The sequence below is a fragment of the Phodopus roborovskii genome, unplaced genomic scaffold, assembly GCF_943737965.1.
Source record: "Phodopus roborovskii unplaced genomic scaffold, PHOROB, whole genome shotgun sequence".
Lineage (NCBI taxonomy): Eukaryota > Metazoa > Chordata > Mammalia > Rodentia > Cricetidae > Phodopus > Phodopus roborovskii.
In genome coordinates this window covers 4530318-4549837 of record NW_026126576.1, presented here as the reverse complement: position 1 = coordinate 4549837, position 19520 = coordinate 4530318, and the positions used below count along the sequence as shown (strand labels likewise).

Here is a 19520-nt window from a genome sequence, read left to right as displayed (position 1 = left end):
AAACAAATAGGCCGTACAGATATTTATTCAGGGAGAAATAACTTACAACTTAGTCAGATGAACACCAGCAGGCTCCATCAGATGCTCTCCTCTCCAGCAAGAGAGTGTCCCCGGCTCCTCCTCAGACCTAGTTCTCTAGTTCACTTTCGCCCCTGGCTCCACCCCACAACAGGCATGGTCAGTGCCACAGAAGCAGACAAAGTGAATATCTCACTACATATGTCAAGTGGAAAAGTAAAGAGGAACACATCAGAGAACACCATAGGGTTGAAAGCACATGCAGGGTGGGGATAGACAACACACCACAGAATGTGTGACCAATTGGAGAGACTAGAACCAAAGATGGGGAAGAATTCTTGACTCTGCACACAAGATGATGGATGCATGAAAGGATGCGGACTCTGGTGGCTGAGGGAGAGGGCAGGAATAAGGCATTTCCAAGGGGACAGGATGGAGATTTTTGTACCAGTTAAAGAAGCAGCAGGGAAAGAAGCTGAGTGATCATAAGCCATGCATACACTTCAGGATGCTGCAAGTGGAACCTGCTGATGTACTGATCTCTTCTAGGTATTGGGCACGACCACTTAAAAAACAAGTTCTCTCTCTTTCAAAGTGTGCTTTCAAGCCAGGTGGCAGTACAGGCATGTAACCCTAGATACTCAGCAGATAGGCAGGTGGATCACAAGATCAAGGACAGCCTGGGTACCTTAGTAAAACTTTCAAAAATAAAAAGTAAGGGGCTGGAGAGATGGTTCACTAGTTACCTCTCAAGATCGTAATTTCTTTGTTAAGAAATAAGATTACCCCCCCCCCCAAAAGTTGACTGGATGTTTTAAAATTTTTTCTTCAGGTAAAAGTGCAGTTTTAAAGTGTCTCCTGGATATTCACAAAATCTTTCAGGAAAATGACCCAGCATACATTTTGAATGATCTCTACATCTCAGACTACTGTGTGTGGATTCAGAAGGCCAAGTAAGTTTTGTATCCGTGGACAGTTTGTACATGTTTACATTTGTAAAATGCCACTTAATTGGGAGGACGAAAATGAAATGCCTGGAGAGTTAAGTCTTAATGTGAGAGAAAACCATATAGCTACTGAACACTTTAGAAACAGCTGGATTCTATGTAGGGGCATTTGGAACTCACCTGGGCTACATAGAAAGGCTGTCTTAAAGAGAGGGGGACGGAGGGAAGGAGGAGGGCATGCTTCATTAATATAGGCAGCTTGGTGAATTGTTTAGGAAGAGGTGTTGGTGGATAAAAATTTAATCGGAAGAGATTGGTTTGCACTCAGATAAATGAAACTGTGGGGCCTTCTAGATTCAAACCCAAATGATGTACACATAGAATTACTAACCTCCCTTCTGAATGGAAATCTCAAGACCAAGTACCTAGACCTATACCTATGGTGCACTGTGCATGCATGCACACTGACATTTATGTGTGTAAAAGTCACAAGATTTAAATCCAATGCAAACAAGAGCTTTGCCTTTGTCCATTGACCCCTGACTTAGCAAGTTTATGTTTCAAAGTATAAGAAAATCCAACTTTACAGTCTTTCAGCATAGGTAGTAAAGGGTCTGAACACTTATGAATAGGCTCCAGCACATGCTTAGTAAAATTTTCTTGATTTGTAAAACTGTTTGCTTTGCCTCATTCAAGGAAGAAAAGTCAGTTAACTTTTAAAGACTGTTAACTTTAAAAGACAGTACATTTGTATGTCAGGAAGGACTTGAGTGTATAGATGTATTTCTCATCAGGCACAGCAAGGGGCTGTTTGTTGAGACTTACAGAGCTCTTGATTGGAACAATTCCTGGGTGCTGTAGAACACAACACGTACTGACCTAGAAGGGAGAGAAGCAAGATGCTTCTGTTACTGCTGTAATTGCCTTTTAATACCTCTTTGAATGAACCGTGATACGGAATTTATTTCTTATTTCTGCTCATGAGGAAGCAAATAAATTAGAGTACAGTGTGAAAGCTCCCTGGCTACCTGTTGGCTGGAGGATACTCAGGATAGCTCCAGACAATACCTGACACTGTATAGCATGTGGAATCAGCATCTGTGTTGGAAATCTAGATATTGCCAGATGGAAAATTAGATCTTTAACCCCTAAGGTCATAATGGCAAGCCATCATCACTTTATTTGGTTTTCCTGCTAATTGAGCTTATCAGATACCCTGCTGCATTTCCTGTTGTGACTTTTGTTTTCCTAATATAATTAAATTGAACCAGTCTCTCTGCGTGGGTTGTTTTGTTTTCTGAGAGCAGGGATTTTGTAAACATGTAATGAGTGCTGAGGTCTGTGCCAGGGTCCCATTTTCATGAGTGCTCTTCCCCTATCTTGTGACATTCTTCATTAAATACAGAGAAGACTACGTTGTGTTCCATAGACAGATGTAGGTATGCAAGTTACTGTGGAGTCACCAGACTTATTCTTTTATTTTTCCTTTGAATTTTTTTCTTAGTTTACATATTGATCCCAGTTCCCTCTCCCTCCCATTTTCCCATCCCCCTCCCACAGACTCCCCCAGCCCCCCTCCACTCCCCAGAGAGGGTGAGGCCTTCCATGAGGGATCATCAAAGTCTGTCAAGTCATTTGGGGTAGGGCCTAGGCCCTCCCCTGTGTCTCTAGGCTAAAGGATTATCCCTCCATGGGGGATGGGCTCCCAAAGTCCATTCGTACACTCAGGATACACCCTGTTTACACTGTCAGAGGTCCCATAGACTGCCCAGGCCTCCTAACTGAGACCCACCTTCCAGGGGTCTGGGTCAGTTTTATGCTGGTTTCCCAGCTATAAGTCTGGGGCCTATGAGTTCCTCCTTGTTCAGGTCAGCTGTTTCTGTGGGTTTCTCCAGCCTGGTCTTGACCCCTTTGCTCATCACTTCTTCCTCTCTGCAACTGGATTCCAGGAGTTCAGCTCTGCTTCTGTTTCCATCAGCTACTAGATAAAGGCTCTAGGATGTCATATAAGGTAGCCATCAATCTCATTATCAGTGAAGGGCATTTAAGGTTCTACTATTGCACAGATTGTTAGTTGGGGTTATCCTTGTAGGACTCTGGACATTTACCTAGTGCCAGATTTCTTTTTAAACCTAAAATGTCTCTCTCTATTATGGTATCTCTTTTATGGTTCTCCTCTATTCTTCCCCTGACTCAATCTTCCTACTTCCTCATGTCCTCCTCTCCCCTCCTCTTCTCTCCTTTTCCTTCTCCTAACTCCCTCTCCCCTCCTCGCTGCTCCCAATTTGCTCAGAAGATACATGAGGAACCATGTATGTCTCTCTTAGGGTCCTCCTTTAGTTTCTCTGGTAGTATGGATTGTAGGCTGGTGATCTTTGCTTTATGTCTAACATCTATATATGAGTGAGTACTTACCATGTTTGTCTTTTTGTGACTGGTTATCTCACTCAGGATGGTTTCTTCCAGTTCTATTTGCTTTCGAATTAGAAGATTCCATTGTTTTTTTTTTTTTTTCCCCCGATGAGTAGTATTCCATTGTGTAAATGTACCACATTTTCTCCATCCTTTCTTCAGTTGAGGGGCATCTAGGTTGCTTCCAGGTTCTGGCTATTACAAACAATACTGCTATCAACATAGTTGAACAGAATGACTCTGTATCTTTTGGGTATATATCTAAGAGTTAAATTACTGGCTTTTGAGGTAGACTGATTCCCATTTACCTGAGGAACCACCATACTGATTTCCAAAGTGGCTGTACGAGTTTGCACTCCCACCAGCAATGGAGGAGTGTACCCCTTTCTCCACATCCCTCTCCAGCATAAACTGTCATTGGTGTTTTTGATTTCAGCCATTCTGACAGGAGTAAGATGGTATCTCAGAGTTGTTTTGATTTGCATTTCCCTGATGGCTAAAGATGTTGAGCACTTTAAGTGTCTTTCAGCCATTTTAGATTTCTCCTTTTAGAATTCTCTATTTAGTTCTGTACCCCACTTTTTAATTGGATTATTTGGTATTTTGGTGACTAGCTTCTTGAGTTCTTTGTATATTTTGGAAATTAGCCCTCTGTCAGATGTGGGGTTGGTGAAGATCTTTTCCCATTCTCTGGGCTGCCATTTTGTCTTGTTGACTGTGTCCTTTGCCTTTCAGAAGCTTCTCAGTTTGGAGGTCCCATTTATTAATTGTCTATTTCAGTGTCTGTGCTACTGGTGTTATGTTCAGGAAGCAGTCTGCTATACCAATTCATTCAAGGGTACCTCACACTTTCTCTTCTGAGAGATTCAGTGTGGCTGGATTTATGTTGAGGTCTTTGATCCATTTGGACTTAAGTTTGTGCATGGTGATAGATATGGATCTATCTGCAGTCTACACACCAGCATCCGGTTATGCCAGCACCATTTGTTGAAGATGCTTTCTTTTTTCCATTGTATACTTTTAGCTGCTTTGTCAAAAATCAGGTGTTCGTAGGTGTGTGGGTTAATATCAGGGTCTTCCGTTCCATTCCATTGGTCTTCCTGTCTATTTTTGTGCCAATACCAAGCTGTTTTCAGGACTATAGCTCTATAATAGAGTCAGGGATGGTGATGCTTCCGGAAGTTCCTTTATTGTACAGGGTTGTTTTGACTATCCTGGGTCTTTTGTTTTTCCATATAAAGTTGAATATTGTTCTTTTAAGGTCTGTGTAGAATTGTGCTGGGATTTTGTTGGGGATTGCTCAACAAAATTTTGGCAAGATTGCCATTTTTACTATGTTGATCCTGCCTATCCATGAGCATGGGAGATCTTTCCTTTTTCTGATATCTTCTTTAATTTCTTTCTTGAAAGACTCAAAAGTTCTTGCTATACAGGTCTTTCACTTGTTTGGTTAGCGTTACCCCAAGATACTTTATGTTGTTAATGGCTATTATAAAGGTTGATGTTGTTGGGAACCAGCAGTCTGCTGACCCCACCCCTGACGATGGGTAGGACACTCATGGCCATGTCATGACTTACCTGGCTGCTCAAGCTTTACCTGGCTGCCAGGGAACTCAGTTACGCATGCACAAGTTTCTCTTTTAAAGCAAACACACCAAGAGCTCCTCTCTCTCTCTCTCTCTCTCTCTCTCTCTCTCTCTCTCTCTCTCTCTGCTGCTGCTGCTGCTTTCGGTTGGCCACCTGCTACCCCCCTTTCTTTCCCTTCTATCAATAAACTTCATGTGGGCGCTGAGTCTCGTGTTTGTGTTTCATAGGCAATAGCTGTATCAAAAGAACAACAGATGTTACTCTGATTTTTTTTTTTTTATCGTCTGTATAAATAGGGCTACTGCTTTTTTTGTTTTTTTTAAATCTTGCATCTTGCCACTTGGCTGAAGGTATTTATCAGCTGTGGGCGTTCCTTGGTAGAGTTTTTTTGGGTCACGTATGTAAACTATCATATCATCTACAAATAGTGAGAGTTTGACTTCTTTCTTTCCAATTTGTATCCCCTTGATCTCCTTTTGTTGTCTTATTGCTCTAGCTAGAACTTCAAGTACAATATTGAAGAGATATGGAGAGTGGACAGCCTTGTCTTATTCCTGGTTTAGAGGAAGTTTCTCTCCATTTAGTTTGATGTTGGCTGTTGGTTTACTGTATATTGCTTTTATTATGTTTAGATATGTTCCTATTATCCCTGATCTCTCCAAGACCTTTATCATAAAGGGGTGTTGGATTTTTGTCAAAGGCTTTTTCAGCATCCAATGAGATGATCATGTGGTTTTTCTTTTTCGGTTTGTTTATATGATTGATTACACTGATAGATCTTCATATGTTGAACCATCCCTGCATCCCTGGGATGAAGCTTACTTGGTCATGATGGATGATTTCTCTGATGTGTTCTTGGATTCAGTTTGCCAGTATTTTATTAAGTATTTTTTGCATCAATTTTCATGAGGGATATTGGTCTTAGTTGTGTCTTTGTGTGGCTTGGGTACCAAGGTAATTGTAGCCTTGTAAAAAGAATTTGGCAATGAACCTTCTGCTTCTATTGTGTGGAACAATTTGAGGAGTATTGGTATTAGCTCTTTTTGAATTTCTGGTAGAATTCTACACTGAAGCCATCTGGCCCTGGGTTTTTTTTTTTTTTTTTTTTTTTTTTTTTTTTGGGTGACTTTTGATGACTGCTTCTATTTCATTAGGGGTTATAGGTCTTTTTAAATTGCTTGTCTGTTCTTGATTTAATATTGGTGAGTGATATCCAGAAATTTGTCCATTTCCTTTGAATTTTCAAATTTTGTGGAGTACAGGTTTTCAAAGTATAACTTGAAGAGTCTCTGGATTTCCTCAGTGTCTGTTGTTATGTCCTCCTTTTTATTTCTGATTTTGCTAATTTGCATGTTCTCTCTCTGCTTTTTTGTTAGTTTGGATAAAGGTTTGTCTATTTTGTTGATTTTTCTCAAAGAACCAACTCTTTGTTACATTGATTCTTTGTATTGTTTTCTTTGTTTGTACTTTATTGATTTCAGCCCTCAATTTGATTATTTCCCGGTGTCTACTCCTCTGGGGTGAGCTTGCTTCTTTTTGTTCTAGAGCTTTCAGTTGTGCTGCTAATTCTCTAATGTGACTGTCCTCCATTTTCTTCATGTGGGCACTTAGTGCAATGAACTTTCCTCTTAGTACTGCTTTCAAGGTGTCCCATAAGTTCTGGTATGTTTTGTCTTCATTCTCGTTGAATTCTAGGAAGTCTTTAATTTCTTTCTTTATTTCTTCCTTGACCCAGGAATGGTGGAGTTGCGCATTGTTCAGTTTCCATGAATTTGTAGGGTTTCTGCAATTTGTGTTGTTGAATTCTAACTTGAAAGCATGGTGGTCTGATAAGATACAGGGAACTATTTCAATTTTTTGTATCTGTTGATGCTTGCTATGTTGCCAAATATGTGGTCAATTTTAGAGAAGGTTCCATGTAGAGATGAGAAGAATGTATATTCTTTTGTGTTTGGATGGAATGTTCTATAGATGTCTGCTAAGCCCAATTGGGTTATAACTTCTGTTTGTTCTTTGTATATTTGTTAAGTTAAGTGTGTGAGGTTTTATGTGAGTTTGAGTTGTAATAATGCTTTATATATATATGGGTCCCTTTGTAGCATAGATGTTCATAATTGAGACTTTGTCCTGATGAATTTTTCTTGTGATGAGTATGTAATGACCTTCTTCATCTCTTATAATTGATTTTAGTTTGAAGTCTAATTTGTTATATGTATTTTTTTGTTTGTTTGTTTCTTGGGTACATTTGGTTGGAAAATCTTTTCCCAACCCTTTACTCTGTCTTTGAAGTTGAGGTGTGTTTCTTTTATGCAAAAGAAGGATGGATTGTGTCTTCATATCCATTCTGTTAACCTGTGTCTTTTTAATTTTGAGGGAGATTAAGGACCATTGCTTGTTAAATTTTGCTTGTTTTGGATTTGTTGATGGTGGTGGTATTATGAGTAGATTTATCCCACCTTTTCTTTTGGCTTCTGGTAAAGTGGGATTATCTATTGCCTATGTTTTTGTGAGTATAGTTAACTTCCTTGGGTTGGTGTTTTCCTTCCAGAACTTTCTGCAGGGCTGGATATGTGGAAATGTATTGTGTAAATCTGGTTTTGCCATGGAATATCTTGTTTTCTCCATCTATAGTGATTGAGAATTTTGCTGGGTAGGTATAGTAGTCTGGGCAGGGATCCGTGGTCTCTTAGTGTTTGTAGAATCCAGGACTTCTGGCTTTAAGAGTTTTCATGGAGAATCAGGTGTAATTCTGATAGGTTTGCCTTTATATGTTGCCTGGCCTTTTTTCCTTCGCTGCTCTTAATATTCTTTCTTTATTCTATATGTTTGGTGTTTTGATTATTAATGTGGCCAGGGGACTTTTTGTTGTTGTTTTTGGGTCCAGTCTATTTGGTGTTGGTAAGCTTCTTGTACTTTCATAGGCATGTCCTTCTTCAGGTTGGGAAGTTTTTCTTCTATGATTTAGTTGAATATGTTTTCTGCACCTTGGAGCTGGGCTTCTTCACCTTCTTCTATACCTATTATTCTTAGGTTTAGTCTTTTCACATTGTCCCACATTTCCTGGATATTTGTGTTAAGGATTTGTTGGAGTTAAGATTTTCTTTGGTTGATGAGTCTATTTTCTCTTGTTTATCTTCAGTGCCTGAGGTTCTCTCTTCCATCTCTTGTATTCTCTTGGCTATGCTTGCATCTGTAGTTCCTGATCGTTTACCTAGCTTTTCTATTTCCAGCATTCCCTCAGTTTTTGTTTTCTTTATTGTCTCTATTTCAGTTTTCAGCTCTTGAACTGTTTGAATTGTTTCCTTCATCTTTTTTATTGTTTTCTCTTGGCTTTCTTTGCTTTCTTTAAGAGATTTGTCAATTTCTTGCATTTTTTTGGTACGTCTTTTCCTCTATTCTAAGTTTTTGTTTTTTCATCCATTTCTTTAAGGTATTTTCTCATATCCTCTTTGAGGGCCTCCATCATTTTCATGGAGTTGTTTTTAAGGTCATTCTCTTGTGCTTCATCTGCATTGGTATGTTCAGGTCTTGTTGGTGTAGAGTCCTTAGATTCTGGTGGTGTCATATTGGTCTTTCTATTGTTGAATGTGTTCTTGACTGCCATCTTCCTATCCCTTCTTCCAGTGGGTGCAGGTGGGGTGTCTCTCTCTCTCTTCTCCTCCCCTCCCCTCCCCCTCCCCCTCTCCCTTCCTCTCCTCTCCTGTTGGGTGTAGATGGGTCAGGACTTCAATGTGAGTAAGTCTGGGTGGCCTGAGCTGTCTTGGAGATCTCAAGCAGTGGGTGTAGCGGGTCCAAGATTGAGGTGAGGGCAGGCTCCAGATGATCCAGTGTGGCAGGGTGGGTCTACTATGTACAGAGCTGACCCAGGAAGTTCCAGGGAAAGTGTGGGAGAAGTTGGATCTGAGCTGGCCACTCACTCACCTCAAACCAAGAACGTTAGAGTGCTAAGGCTAAGAGGAGGGCAGGTCCTGTGTAGTGTGGCCGGTCCACTCAAGTAGAGGGCGTAGGAGGTCAAGATGCAGAGGAGACCCAGGAAGTTCCAGGCCAGACATATTCTTAAAGTTTTGTTTTAAACTTGTTTTAAGTCATGGGAAACAGCAGAATTGTTAGGTTCTCAGTAATGAATTGTTCTGGTGGTAGTGATTTGTTTGTTTGTTTTTGTTTTTGCTTGTAAAAGGATAGTGTAGTCAGGAGTAGGAAAAGAGAGCGAGCTTGCAGAGACTCAAGTATTTTATGAACTTCAACTTCACTAATTTGAGCCAAGCTTTTCTTTCCCTATATAGGCTGTGTTGTTTTACTGTGATAAATGATAGCCCAGCTATTTTCCTTCTCTTTTGAAACAGCACATTTCTTCATACATCTGACTTTTATTAAACTTTCTAGTTTCATCCTTGGTTTTATAAACACTGCTTAAATGGACTTTTTGATGTCTTACCTATGAACCTTATCACCTCTAAATATGGCAGCCTCTTAACTATTTTTTTTCATCATCTTTTGCTGTCTTAGTTTCTATAGTTAACCACCATGTTTTATGTTTCACAATAGTTTGTATTTTCGTTAGTCTATATTTGATATTTTTGATTGTAATAATAAAAGCTGTATTAACATTTTATCAGAAGTGCCAGACAAGTATGAAATTCTGACCTGCACAAAAACAGCATTGAACTTTTTTTCCAGTCAGACATTTTCTTTGGCAAAACTTTATTGAAATGCTGTCCCTTTTGTATTGAATCAATGAAGCTACGGCAACTATGTAAGGTTTGCCTCATGAGGGTGTTTTGCTGCTGTGCTGTCTGCTTCTTGTGGAACACGGATCCTTGGATTCTTATTAGGAGTTATGAATCTGCAGGGAAAACAAAATAAGCATTCCTTATTTCCTTCAGTGCACAGAACACTGGACTTTCCAGTGTGGTGCCTGCTGTATTAAACATTCCCTGAGTGGCAGCGTGAGGATTGCTGAGGTTCTGCTTGCAGTCATGATAACAGATACTTTTGTGACAGTATTCTGTCCTGTGGGCTCAGATACTTTCCCAGATAAGCCACTTGTTAGAACCAGTTGTCTTTACTCATGGCTGTAGGAGGGAGCCCAAAGAAAAACTGCTCCCTTTGGGAACTTTCCTGGAGGAAAGGGATTTAATGCACCATTTGTTTTGTTCATAGATGTTCCCCTAGCACTTGGTTGAGAAATCGCTGAGCACATCTTGTGCCTTTCTCATAGTGGAATAATCTAAGCCCTCATCTCGGCTTCAAGGACCCTGTGCTATAACAATAACTGGGTCTATACAGTTTCTTGTGTGCACACCAAATTTTAGTTGAATTGAATGGGCCCTGTTGTTAAAAAAATGTACCTCTGGGACTGGTGAGATGGCTCAGCAGTTAAGAGCATTGGTTACTCCTTCAGAGCACTGGGATTCAGTTCCTAGCACTCCCAAGGCAGATCACAAATGTCTGTAACTTCAGGTCCCAGGGAATCTAGTGCCCTCTTCTGGCTTCCACAAGCATTACACAAATATATTACACAGACATTCCTAACAGATCAAACACCCATACACATAAATCAAAAATACTTTTTTTTTTAAAAAAATGTAGAACTTTTAAAAGCTGTGAAATAGGGTTTAGGAGATGGCTCAGTAGGTAAAGGCACTTGCTATCAAACCCAACAACCTGAGTTTTGATCATTGGGGCCATAATAGAAGAGAGAACCAAGTCCTGTAAAGTTACCTTTGACCTCCACACATGGACCATGACATTTGTATAAATGCATATATGCACATACACACTCATAATAAATAAATAAAATCTACTTTTTAAAAACTGTTCATTTGTTGTAGCTCATCTTTGTTGAAGTTTTCAGTTATATTCAGTATTGGATTTTTTTTCTACCTCTGATTCTTTCATGGTGGCCTGCCATTATTAGTAGCTGTTATAGTTCTGTCCTCTGAGAATGTAGCACTTTCCACCCTTTATGTGACTCAGGATGGGTAAGAGTGAAGTGTAGTTTATTCTGGCTCTATTTCTCATTGGCTATGTGACCTAACAAAGTTGCTTCTTCCCTTCCTCTAATGCAGTCAGTATTAGTATTTTAATATTTCCTCCAGCGATTTCCTATCATCAGTCTATCTATCATATGCCTGTCTGTCGGTCTATTCGTTTTTCAAGATAGGGTTTCTCTGTGTAGGCCTGACTTTCCTGGAACTCACTCTAAACCAGGCTGGCCTAAAACTCAGAGACCTACCTGCTTCTGCTTCTTGAGTGCTTGGACTGAAGGCATGCACCAGCACACCTAGATCCCTATTCATTCTTAAACTAGTGGAAATGCATTGTCCGTACCTATTTGTAACCCGTCTTACACTTGATAGTATTCCGTAAATCTTTCCCTTTATAATGCAGTTTCTATCAAGTTTTGTTTTTTTAAATAAGAAACTCCTCACTATGAAAGGCAGTATGTGTGTGTCCTAGAAGGAGAATTGACAGTAAACTGAGTGGGTTTTGTTTTGTTTTGCTTTGTTTGGGTTTTGCTGTTTGGAACAGGATCTTATATAGCCCCAGGATCCTTTCCTTCAGCTTCCCTAATGCAGGAATTGCAGGCATGCTCCACACACCCGCCTTAAAAGTATGTGGCTTTAATTCACAGTACATTTTGAAATGACAAGGGCACAAATAAGGCATTATTTTTGTTCTTTTACATATAAAATTTTAGTATTTTAAAATCTGAATAAAATCCTGACAGTATTCACTATAAACATCTAAGCATGTAACTGAAGCATTGGATCACGTCCTCTCTCTATAGTAGGGTTTTGTTGACTTTTTTTTTTTTTTTTTTTTTTTTTTTTTTTTTGTGGTGCTGGTGATTGTATTTCTGTCCATGCACATGCAAAGCAAGCCCTCTGCTTCTCAGCTAATTCTCTAACTTATCTAGTGTAGCATTTTGTTTTCAAGGTAGGTAGTTGTGCAGAAAAAGAATTAAAAAATGTGTTCTTTGAAATGCTGGACCTATTTACATTGAGCTGATAGTTTGCTAACTAATACTCTTGGAGCATTTAAATCCCCACTCCCTTTTAGCATGCTTTTCCTCAAAAGTAGTTTTATGACCCCAAAGATGCTGAAGCTAGAAGTCTATGGAAGAAAACAGCTTTTCCTAAAGACTTATCTTGAGGATAAGAAGCCCTCTACCTCAGCCTTGGTGATTATAAGTGAACTTAAATCATTTCTGTGCTATCTCACAAGAGCTCAACACCTAAGACCTCACTGCTCTGCTGCTTCCAGGCCTGTGTGCTTAGCAATGTGAGCTGTGCCCTGACTGCTACAGAGGAAGAGGCTTCCTTTGCTACTCTTATTCCTGGCATGTCTGCAGCAGAAGGGGCTGGAGTTGACTCACGCAGAGGTGCAGCATTAATACTAAATATCTTATGCAATATTGTACCCTTCAGCCTTGTCAACTCTAAGATAGGACAGATACTAAGACAGGTGTTGGGGATGCTGTGGTGAACAAATAAGTCATATTGTGTAGCAGTATTGAGAAGATATGGGGCCTTCAGTACAGTATGGGCATAGGATGAAGGGAGATGAGGCTGGAGGCCCCATGGAAGCTGTGGTTACTTCATCCTAGAAATGGGTAAAGGCCAAAGAGCTAAGGGTACCTGTATGAGTGACACCATTGCATTTTAGGAACTTACTGGGGGGTGGGGCTGGGCTCAAAGCGGAAAGACTTGATTGGGGGTGTTATGATTCAGGTTATTGATGACTAGAGCTTGACTAGTGACAGTGAGAAAGGAAGCAGGCCAGTGCTGAGCCAAGAGATGGTGAGGCAGCTGGAATATCTACTTGGACAGGGTCAGAGAGAAGGAGAGGAGTGACGCTGAGAGCCAGGTTCTGACTTGGTCAGTGAACCTGACCATAGAAGGTACCTTTGACAAGATTTAATAATAATGGAGAGGTTAGGTTAGGAGACATGAAAAGAGCAGCCTTGGAAATGCTGCCTTGGCCTCTAAGGAAAAACCCAGAAAAAAACATGCCAAGAACATTTGGATCACAGCTGGGCAAGATGTCTTGAGAACTTGGACAGAGAAGGGATATGAATTAAACAGTGATGTAAAAATGCTGTCTGCTTGTCTGGGACTGTAATACTCATGTGACTATAATAGCAATCATTTCTGGCTGAAAACAATAACTGTGCAGGGAAACAAGGAAAACATGGGAGCAGCATGCCGCACACACATTGCCTGCTTATTGCTGTGGTTAGTGGAAGAGCAAAAATGGACTAAAGCTGCTTCTATTTGTCCTTGTAGTATACCTTTATTGCTGCATGAGAGTAACCACTGGCCTCGGCTGAATGAGAAACTGTCACCCCTCTAATGTGTTCTGAAGTTGCTGATCATCTTTCCTTGAGTCTTGTTATGGGGGAGAAATTCACTTAGACTTTGGCAGTGGAAACCAGTTTCTTAGTAGATAGCAGATTGTCCTCTGGAGCCAGGTGCTAAAAAGTGGCTGGACCTGGGGATATCAAGCCCTTTAGAAGTGAGAGAGCAGTCTGCTCTAGCCATGCCCCCTGAGACTGCTGCTTTCCATATTCACCCTTGCTGTTCTGGAAGTTCCCAGAGGAACCCCATAGCCATTCCACAGCTCCCAGTTTACATATCCTTCCTTTTAGTGCAGATGCTGTGGAACCATTGGTTTGTAATTCTGGGAGAGGAAGAATGGGGTTGACCTTAGTGGCCATTCTCTCTTATGTCTAGAAGGTTGAAGAGATACCTGTGGAATGATTCACTACCCAGGACCCAGAGTGTACCAGACACAAGCATACCTCATGAAGACAGAGCTGTAGCTGGGGAGTCAGGGTCTCCGTGTTCCCGATGTGTATAGTGAGCCCATAACACTGAGGGTATCTGGCTGCATTAAGGCTTGCAAAGTGACAGGTAGATATATTTTCTGGGTGGTTTGCTTGTAGTGGGAAGTTACTTCTCTGATACATGGTTAAACACTAAGTGTTGCATGTGTTCTGATGACAAACAAGCCATTGTGTATATTATTCAAGCACGTTAAACCTCCTTGAATTGAAGTCATTCCCAGTGAGATGCTTGTTCTGCCGTGTCAGGTTTCTCTTTAGTTTTACTATTTATTTTTAAATAAGCCCACATGTTCATCATGAATGGAAGTAGAATTTATCTCCATACAGAAAGATTACTATAGTGCCAATATCTTCTCCCCTGTGTCCATCCAGTGAGGTGTCACAGATAAGGGATCTACTTAATAGGCCTTTACCTTATCACCAGTAGTTAGTTCGGTGGTGAGCACTGGGGATTGCTGCTCTTCCTTAGACTCCTTTTACAAGCAAAGTCCTAAGAAGTCATAGTATTACAGATATTCGTTCCTATAATTCAGTACTACTGTAACCCTTTTTGAAGAGACCAGTTCTCCTGGAACTGTGTATTCAGAAAAATTACACTTCAGAAAATTAAGGGTTTATGAGAGGGATTTTGTTATTGTCATTCTTTCTTCATTTGTAATTTTATCCTACTTCAAATAAGTGTGTGTGCGTGTGTACACGTTCATGTTTACTTGCAGGTTTTTTGTACATGGGTATGTATACATATGAGGGCCTGAGGACAGGGTCTGGCGTATTCCTCAATCGTTCTTTACCTTATCTCACTTTATTTTTTAGTTTTCTGACATGAGGTCTGTCTGGACCTTATTATATGGTTCCTAAGCTAGCTTCAAACTCACAGAAATCTGCCTCTGCTTCTAAAGTGGTGGGATTAAAGGCATATACCATCATGTCTGTTTACCACCTTATTATTATTATTATTATTTGGAGACAATCTGCCACTCATCAGTTGAGATATGTATGTATGTATGTATGTATGTATGTATGCATGCATGCATGCATGCATGCATGCCTGGGCATCAGTGTACTGATGCAGTGATAAAGTAAAAAACTGAAAATAAATTAGGCAAGACTATGATAAAGTAAAAGACTGAAAATAAATTAGGCAACACTATGTGCCTTCCTATTTACTTCCTTCCTTCCTTTCTTTCCTTCCCCCTTCTCCTCCCCCCCCCCCTTTTGGTTTTTTGAGACAGGGTTTCTCTGTGTAGCTTTGGAGCCTGTCCTGGAACTCGCTCTGTAGACCAGGCTGGCCTGGGACTCAGAGATCTACCTGCCTCTGCCTCCCAAGTGCTGGGATTAAAGGTGTGTGCCACCACCACCTGGCGCTATGTTTTAATGGTGGAGATAGGGGAGAAAGTGTGGCTAGGAAGCTTGTGGAAAGATGAGAGCTCCTAGCAGTGCTTGGGCATGGGGATGGCTTGCCTGTGTCTAAGAAGCTGTATGCATACCCAGCCCATCTTGTAGGTTTGACTGGGTTCCATCTGCCTCTGAATGTCCTCAGGCTCCTCACTGCTGGGTGTCTCTGGCCTCCCCAGGCTTTTGGAGCTGTGATTTGCAGGGGGAGCAAATGATGTTTCCCTACACCTTCTTGTTCTTTTCATTCTTATGTCTTAAAACTCTGGGTAGAGTGAGCGTGGGTGGTGATAGATTGAGTGGATTTTGTGAACCACATTCTGTACCTTGTGGAGAGTTTCTCTTGTGCTTGAATGTCTTAATATCTTACTCAGGGAAGAGGCTTACATTGATTAATGTGGCACGTGTGTGGTTATCATGCTCAGAAAGCTCTCTGTTTAAGGAGAGCTTTGTCAAGAGTGGTCTCTGAATGGAGTCACAAAAAAGCTTTTAAAAAACTGACAACTTCAAGTACAATTTCCTTTTCTTCTGCCTATTATGATTGAAACCCAGTCCTTGTTATAACATAATTATCTTAACTGAAGCCAGCAGGGAGTTGCTGCCTTATTGTAAGGGGTGTGAAGTCCCCTAAATAAATAGAGATTAATTACATTCACAGCATGTTGTGAAGGTGATGAGATTGATTGTGGTCATTTGACTTGTCCCATTTCCTGCTCCGACTACTTCTTGAATAAATAGAAGCTGGGAAAATGAGAATGAGAGCTCCCAAGCATGTCGCTGGCGTGGGGTATTGGAAAAGGACCTTTTCAAGGCCATCTCCAGATTTTAAGTTGTTTATAATGATGCTTATTTTGGATAATTCTATTGTTGATCTTTCTCTTTCAATTTAAAGACTTTCAGAGATATTTTTCCTTTAAGAATGAATACATACATATGTACATACATACACATATACATATGCATAATATTTCAAAAATTCGACCGTTTTATTTGTGTTTTGAGAGTGGATCTCACTGTGTAGTCTAGGCTTGCCTTGAATTCATGCTCTATCTTAGACTCCTGAGAGCTGAGACTACAGGTATGCACCAGCATACCCAGACAACAATTGTATTTAATGTACTGAACTTTCTCCTTTTCCTGCCCCCTTGTGCCTTTGTCCCTCTACTTTCTTTTCCTTATAGCTCTGGGGATCAAGCCAGGAGTCATACATGCTCTCAAGTACCATTGGATGGCATCCCCAGCCCCAAATATGAACATTTCTGGTCCATATCTCATATCTGGATATTTTTATTTAGTTGGCCTGTAAGAAAGTTTAAAGAAAATACTGGCTGTTAGATTTTATCCATTTTTATATAGGAGCTTATGAAGTGGGTCACATTCTCTGTTTTGTGTTTGTCTTATCTTCTGCTTCTAGAAAAATCTTACAGTATTCTAAATTGATTTATGTATTTATTTTCTCAGCTTTCTACTATTCTGACTTCCTAGATGAAGTGTGCTTACCACAGGGACCTCGTAAGCACAGCTGTGTTGGATGGAGAAAAACTGTAATAGACCTTTTCCCACCTATGTTTATTAGGAGTGAGATTAAGCTTCACTAACGTTGTGTATGTGGCAGAAGGCCTATGTTTTTGACTCTAGCGTCCTTTATCAGAAAAAGCTATTGCTTCCTGGAACAGTTCTCCTTATTTCTAAGGAGAAACATAGCTATTCCATTTTTCTGAGAGCCTGAAATATGGCCAGGGCTAGAGGTTGCCTTTCCTAGGAAATTTAAGAATTGGGGTGGGGGGTGTTCCTGTATTTTGTTTCAGTTAAGTTACAGGCATGAAGCTGGAGTGCTGTAGCCAGATCCCCAAGCAGATGTTCAGGGTACCACAGCTTGGCTTTACTTAACTTTTGCTTTGGGGAATCTTTTTGTTTTTCCCATTTTGTTTATTCATGATGTAGGGAGGGGAGGCACACATAGAGCGAGATAGTCAGTGGAGCCGTTCGCTCAGGCGACAAGCCCAGGTTGTCTGGCTGCCCTGTTTGGGGAAGTAAAGAGCTAGGGCCAAGTGTCATTTTGAGAAAAACAGACTGGAATTTGAAATAGACAACCATATTTCATTGGGATATGTTATTTTAAACCATGAAAGAGCAAAGGCTGAGACTAGCGAAAGAGTTCAGCTGGTAAGAGCCTTGCTGTGCCATCACAGGGACCTGGATTTGACACCAGAGCTCCTTAAAATTGCTGTGCAGGGAGGGGGGGCGTGTCTGTAACCCTGAGGCTCCCTGGCCAGCTAGCTTACCCAAATAAACATTGTGTGAATGAAATGTCCCCTCTACTCTCTGGTATTTGAATACTTAGTCCCCACTTGCTAGCTGTGTGAAAAGGATTAGGAGGTGTGAGCTTGCTGGAGGTGTGTCACTGGGGGCGGGGTTAAGGTTTTAAAAGCCTCCTGCCTTCCCTGGTGTGTTCTTTGGTTCCTGTTTGTGGATTGGGGATGTGAGTTCTCAGTGGCTGCTTCAGCTCCATGCCTGCCTGCCTGATGGTCATGATGGTGAGATTTCTACCTCTCTGGAACTGTAAGCCCTCCCCAAACCCTTCTTTCTATAAGTTGCCTTGGTCATGGTGTTTTATCACAGCTGTAGAAAAGTAACTAAGACAGGCAAGCTGTAGGTTCAACGAGAGATGCTGTCTCAAAAAACAAACAAACAGGTGGAAAATGATCTAGGAAGACACCTGTCATGGACCTCTGGCCTTCCCATGCATATACACATATATGCACACACAAAATAAATTGTATAAAGAGAAGACGCTCGGTAGCTTCTGAGGGGAGAGGGAAAAGTAATTTGAAATGGACAGCCTGTGTGAGGTGAGACATGGGCTTAAACTCATGTACAATCTCATGAGATGTGATTTTGTGATTTCATTGTTCATGGGCTTAGTGAGTTTTGCACTGTGAGGGATTCTCCTAAGGGATGAGGGTTTTACTGAACTTGGTAATCTAGCATAAAGCAAAGTTCCTGACCCTTGTTAATAATGCTTGGTAAATTACCAGTACATTGAGAATCTCTAATTCAGTAAAGTGCTTCTGTGAGCACAAGCAATTTTGCCCTTTCTGTACAGAACACAAACCTGTGTCTTATTGTAAGACCCTCAAAATGAGGAGTCTTTCAGGTTCGGTCAATATCCCAAGAACTCAATGTCCAGTCCAGTTGCTGCAAAACGCAAGAGGCTTTAATGAACAGGAAACGTTTGCTCAAACGGGCTCCTCCAGCACACAGGCTAGAGAGAAGCCCCGTCCCCTGGGCCCAGGTGTTTTTAAAGGCAAACCCACAAGCTTAGGGAGGGGGTGGGACCCTCTGTCCATTGAGTACGTGACCCTTGGAGGCCTGATGGTCTGCTATTAGGGTCAACAGACCTTAGGGCCTCAGGGTGTGCTAATTAATCTTGTCTGGGCAAACCAGAGTTACAGCTATCTCTTGACCCTATTTACCACCTGTTGACTCACAGGAAAGGAGGGGCAGTGTGAATTCTTATCTCAGGGCCTTGTGAGAGGAAGTTAGCAAATTTCAAGGAACAGAGATATTGGTTTCCAGGTTAGTCCATCATTAACATTACTTTTTAGGTCTTTCATTATAAGTCCTCTTTATAACTAGACACAAGGACATTTGTGCAGGGGGAGAGAGTTATATAGTTAGGTAAATGCCCCCCACACACACACCAAAAGAGAATAACTGTGCAGCAGTGCCTGGGTGTGCAAAAGTGAAAATGGCCTGGAAGTGTGTAGGACACATTTCCTGCTCTTTCCAGCAGTATCATCTTTGAGTGTTGTGTTGGGGTTGCCATGCTGCTTCCCAGAGGAGTCAGACTCAATAATTAACAACCTCAGGGCCTGCAGCCATGTGCTTGTCCAGGACAGGGTGGAAATCGTTTGCAGAGAAAAAGGGTGCTTCCCCTTCAATTCTGGAATGTTCTCCACATCTTTATCCTCTCCAAATTATGTCTCAAAAGAAGATGGAGTGATTTGCTTGTAAATGAGAGGCATTATGTATAAGCAATGTTTTTAATCCTATAAATGACAGTTTTCCAGATCCAACTCACCTTGTTCATCTGAAATACTTGTGAATGTTTCTGTTCTTGGATCTTCATTTGTGAAAATGAATTCAGATTATAATTGAACCCAAAAGGTACTGAGCACCTGCTGTGGCAGGCTCACTTCATGCTGGATAGAGTATGAGAGTCATGGTTTCTGCATCAGAATATCCACTGTCAAGGAGAGTTAGCTGGAAGTTTGAGTTTAGAGAGCAATGATATTATACAGTGATGAAAACAC

The 19520-nt window shown here is 41.0% G+C and overlaps 1 protein-coding gene across 2 annotated transcripts in view; it reads left to right on the top strand.

Annotated features, from left to right (window-relative positions):
• Shq1 (SHQ1, H/ACA ribonucleoprotein assembly factor) overlaps positions 1-19520 on the top strand; it is a 105872-nt gene that overhangs the window by 59313 nt on the left and 27039 nt on the right. For both annotated transcript variants that reach the window (XM_051203468.1, XM_051203469.1), the window contains exon 10: positions 851-971. In XM_051203468.1, the coding sequence (XP_051059425.1) occupies positions 851-971 (121 nt within the window). The remainder of the gene's footprint in view (positions 1-850; positions 972-19520) is intronic.